The sequence below is a fragment of the Orycteropus afer genome, unplaced genomic scaffold (assembly GCF_000298275.1).
Source record: "Orycteropus afer afer isolate SDZICR_OR568_19922 unplaced genomic scaffold, OryAfe1.0 scaffold00211, whole genome shotgun sequence".
In the NCBI taxonomy this organism is placed as follows: Eukaryota; Metazoa; Chordata; class Mammalia; order Tubulidentata; family Orycteropodidae; genus Orycteropus; species Orycteropus afer.
The window spans coordinates 2,086,654-2,091,043 of record NW_006921798.1 but is presented as its reverse complement, the minus strand read 5'-3'; the positions used below and the strand labels follow the sequence as shown (position 1 = coordinate 2,091,043).

The window sequence follows — 4,390 nt, the reverse complement described above, 5'->3', positions numbered from 1 at the left end:
ACAAATATGGATCTCTTCCAGTCAGTTGGCCAGGAAGCTGTCTTCCAAATCTCTTGGCAAAACTGAGCGAGTGCCTCTAGCAGGGCATCTGTATGTTGAAATATTTCAATTAGTATTCCATCAATTCCTGGAGCCTTTTTCCTCACCAATTCCCTCAGCGCACCTTCGACCTCTTCTCTCAATATCATTGGTTCTTGAACATACGCCACCTCCTGAAATGGATGAAGATTAACCAGTTCTTTTTGGTACAGTGACTCTGTGTATTGTTTCCATCTTCTTTCGATGCTTCCTGCATCATTCAATACTGTGCCCATAGGATCTTTCAATATCGCAACTTGAGGGTTAAATTTTTTCCTCAGTTCTTTCAGCTTGAGAAGTGCTGAGCATGTTCTTCCCTTTTGGTTCCAGGTCTTTGCACATTTCATTATAGTAATTGGCTTTGTCTTCTCAAGCTGCTCTTTGAAATCTTCTGTTCAGCTATTTTATCTTGTCATTTTCTTTCATTTGCTTTAGCTACTCTTTGCTCAAGTGCCGGTTTCAGAGTCTCTTCTGACATCCATTTTGGTCCTTTCTTTCTTTCTTGTATTTTTAATGACCTCTTGCTTTCTTCATGGATGATGCTTTTGATTTCATCCCACAATTCTTGTGGTTTTCAGTCACTGGTGTTCAATGCATCAACTCTGTTCTGTACACAGTCTCTAAATTCAGGAGGGATATATTCAAGATCCTATTTTGGCTCTTGTGGACTTGTTTTAATTGTCTTCAACTTCAAGTTGGACTTGTATATGAGCAGCTGATGGTCTGTTTCACAATCAGCTCCTGGTCTGGTTCTGGCTGAAGATATTGAGCTTTTCCATTGCCTCTTCCCACAGATATAGTCAATCTGATTCCTGTGTACTCTGTCTGGTGAAGTACATGTGTATAGCTGCCATTTGTGTTGTTGAAGAAAGGTATTTGCAATGAATAATTGGTTGGTCTTGCAAAATTCTATCATGCAATCTCCAGCGTTATTTCTGTCACCAAGTCCAAATTTTCCAACTACTGGTGATTCTTCTTTGTTTCCAACTTTTGCATTCCAATCACCAGTGATAAGCAACACATTTTGTGTATATTCTAAAAAATTTAAACAAGTAAATTATTTGAAAGTAAGTATCAGAGGAATAGCATGTACATAAATAATTTATGATAGTCTTTAAAATCAAAATATGGGACAAAAACCAGCATTTCTGATAGTTTTATGAGAGAATGATGTCCAAAACTCAAGCAAAAGGAACATAAACTGAAAAGGTAATGTGGTGGTTAAGTTAGTGTGTCAACTTGGCTGGGCCTGGTTGAGTGGCTGGGCAGCTGAATGTAGTTATTCCCCATGGTGAGATTGGTAATTAACTCCATGGTGGAATCTATTAGAGCAGCTGAGTAGCTGCTTTGGGTATGTGGTCTGCTTCCCACATAAAGAAACAGCTTTGCGAATGGTCTCTAGCTTATGGCATGCTTGAATGCTGCATGTAGCTGGGTTGCTGTTCAGCAGCCTGCCATGCTCTGCTGACCTTGGGACCTTTAACGGACTTGAATTAATGGCCTGCCATGTAGCTTGTTAACATCGGGACTGTGCTTTATTACTTGTCAACCTTGGGCTTGTTAGCTTCAGCAGCCAGCAGCAAAGTGAAGAAAAGCCTCCAGCTTCAGTGGGCTGGGAACAAGAGACAGAGCTGAAGGCTAAGGTTGAGGGGCTTTCACCCAGCCCCTAGAGCCTGGCACTTTGAACTTGCACTTAAAGCCTCCAAACTGTTAGAGAATAAACTCCTGTTTGTTTAAGCCATCTCATTGGTGGTATTTTCTGTTAGAGCAGCACAGAAGTAAACAGGTAACAACACTAACAATATCTAATACCTGTTAAATAATAGATCAGAGAAACTTCTAGATCAGGGTTCCCTGACTTGCTAACTGGAATTACTGCTTCTTTTGGGAATCCACTTACCCACTGTGCTAAGAGACTTGAAGTATCCCCAAAGTCCTAATAACCAGGGATATTAACACTCTCTCCAGATGGGGACATATCATTTGAAAGTGTAGGCTTTCAAACTGTATCATTAGTAACTTAAGATCCTATAGATTGCTTTGGGAATTTTGTAAATGTATGATTGTTGTTGTTGTTGTTATGTGCCATCGAGTCGGCCCCGACTCATAGCGACCCCTCCTTGGGTTTCCGAGGCAGTATCACTACGGAAGTAGGATTGCCCAACCTTCCTTCCGAGGAGTGGCTGGTGGGTTTGGACCGCCAGCCTTCTGGTTAGCAGTCAAGTGCTTTAGCCACTATGTTACCAGAGCTCCTAAACGTATGATTAGAAGTTTAAAATTTTATTTCCAAAAATGAGATTGAAAATATGCACATGAAAATGCACTATGTGCCAATATTACCATATAAGAAACCATCAACTTGCTAACCTTAATTTATAAATTTATGTTAATAACTGGGGGCAGGGGTGGTTCAGTGGTAGGTCTTATCTTGCCTTCCATGTGGGAGAGTTGTGGTCTGTTACTGGCCAGTGTATCACACATGCAGTCAGCCCTTATCTGTCACTAGAGACTTGTGTGTTGCTCTGATGATGAACAGGCATCAAGAAAGCTTCCAGACTAGGACAGACTAGGAAGAAAGTGTTGGCAATCTACATTTGAAAATCAGCCAGTGAAAACCCTATTGATCACAATGGTCCAATCTGCTACCAATCATGGGGATAGCACAGCACTGGGGAGCATTTTGTTCCATTGTGCGTGGGATTGTCATGACACAGCAACTAACAACATTAGTAATGCTATATAAATGTAAATTTATTAATGAAATTATAATAAAATTCTGCATTTGCTTTTATATATGGGTAAAGTAAAATTTTATTAAAAAGGGGTTGCTCTGTTAAAAAGTTTTGAAAACCATTTACCCAGAGGATCAAGGTATGCTTTATAAGAATCTGACATATAATGAAAACATAAGGAGAAAAGTTCAACTGTTACTCTTTTGTAACTACTCATACTTTAATGCTAAACAAAATCACTGGAAGTATAATAAGTCCAACATTAAAAATCTTAATAAAAAAATATTTTAACATGTTCTCTGTAAGCAAATGTTTTAAAAAAGTATAATAAACACAAGTTCAATATAGAGATCTGGCTATGACATGAATCAGGAATATACTTACTTTTCATCTTTGCCTAACTTTTTATCTGTAGCAGGAAAGATTCAAATGCCCTCAAGAGCAGCAATATAGACCAAAGAAATACAAATACCAAAATAAAATCCCAATATTCTGGTGTTGTTTGGAAAACATTTTAAGGTTTTTGGTATGTAATGTTATCTTATGAAATCTCATGCAAATGTATTCTGGCATCCAGTCTGAGAGTTATTGAGTTATCTGGATTCAAAGGAATCCCAGCAATGTTCTTTTTTTTTTTTTACCACACGTCCTTTAAATGGAAAAGGAAACAATATAAATAAGGTAGTACTACCCTTTAAAACAGCATATGTAAAGGATACTCTTCACTGCTCCGGATGTCAACCACCAGGAGCTTTGGTTTACTGGGCTTTGTTTTCTTGGTGGGTGTTTTGAAGTGACCTGTTACTGTGAGCTCACACAAATCGATCAGATCCTCTGCTGAAATCCGCGGCGATACTTCGGACTTTAGGTCATTTAAGGAAATGGATTCCCTTGACTGAAAAATATAACAAACAATACAAATACTGAGATTATTGAAGAGAGACAAACTATAGCCAATATAGAATATCTTTGGCAATATAGTATATGGAACAAAAAGAAGGAAAAACAAAAAAACTTGTGTCTCATGTTAGGAGTCAAATTGTGAAATTGTATTTCTTACTAATGGGGTTTACTTCTCTAGTAGACACACAGAAGAAAAACATTCTTATTCTTGCCTCACTACTAACTTCCAGCTCAAATATGTCAGAAAGAAATGAGGCAGAGTTTTTGTTTTGAGAACAGCGTTTAAGCACATTTCACTTTTTTTCAAGAACTATTATTGTGAATCATATAAATTACAACTCTATTATCTGAGTTGTAATTTATATATATTATCTCTATGAGAAATTGCATTGTAACTCAATAAACATACTATTCAAGGAAATTGCTTCTAATATATCTATTGGACTTTTATAATTTAGGTAGAGAACCCCTGGTAGCACAGTGGTTAGAGTGCATGGCTGCTAACCTAAGGGTTACTGGTTCAAACCCATAAGTTGCTCCATGGGAGAAAGATGTGGCAGTCTGCTTCTGTAAAGACTATGTTGTTGTTGTTGTTATGTGCCGTCGAGTCGGCCCTGACTCATAGCGACCCCTCCTTGGGTTTCCGAGGCAGTATCACTACGGAAGTAGGATTGCCC

The 4,390-nt window shown here is 38.3% G+C and overlaps 1 protein-coding gene across 1 annotated transcript in view; it reads right to left on the bottom strand.

The window, feature by feature from the left end:
- TBCK (TBC1 domain containing kinase) overlaps window positions 1-4,390 on the bottom strand; it is a 411,838-nt gene that overhangs the window by 57,055 nt on the left and 350,393 nt on the right. The window contains exon 23 of the mRNA XM_007948290.2: window positions 3,530-3,705. Coding sequence (XP_007946481.1) covers window positions 3,530-3,705 — 176 coding nt within the window. The remainder of the gene's footprint in view (window positions 1-3,529; window positions 3,706-4,390) is intronic.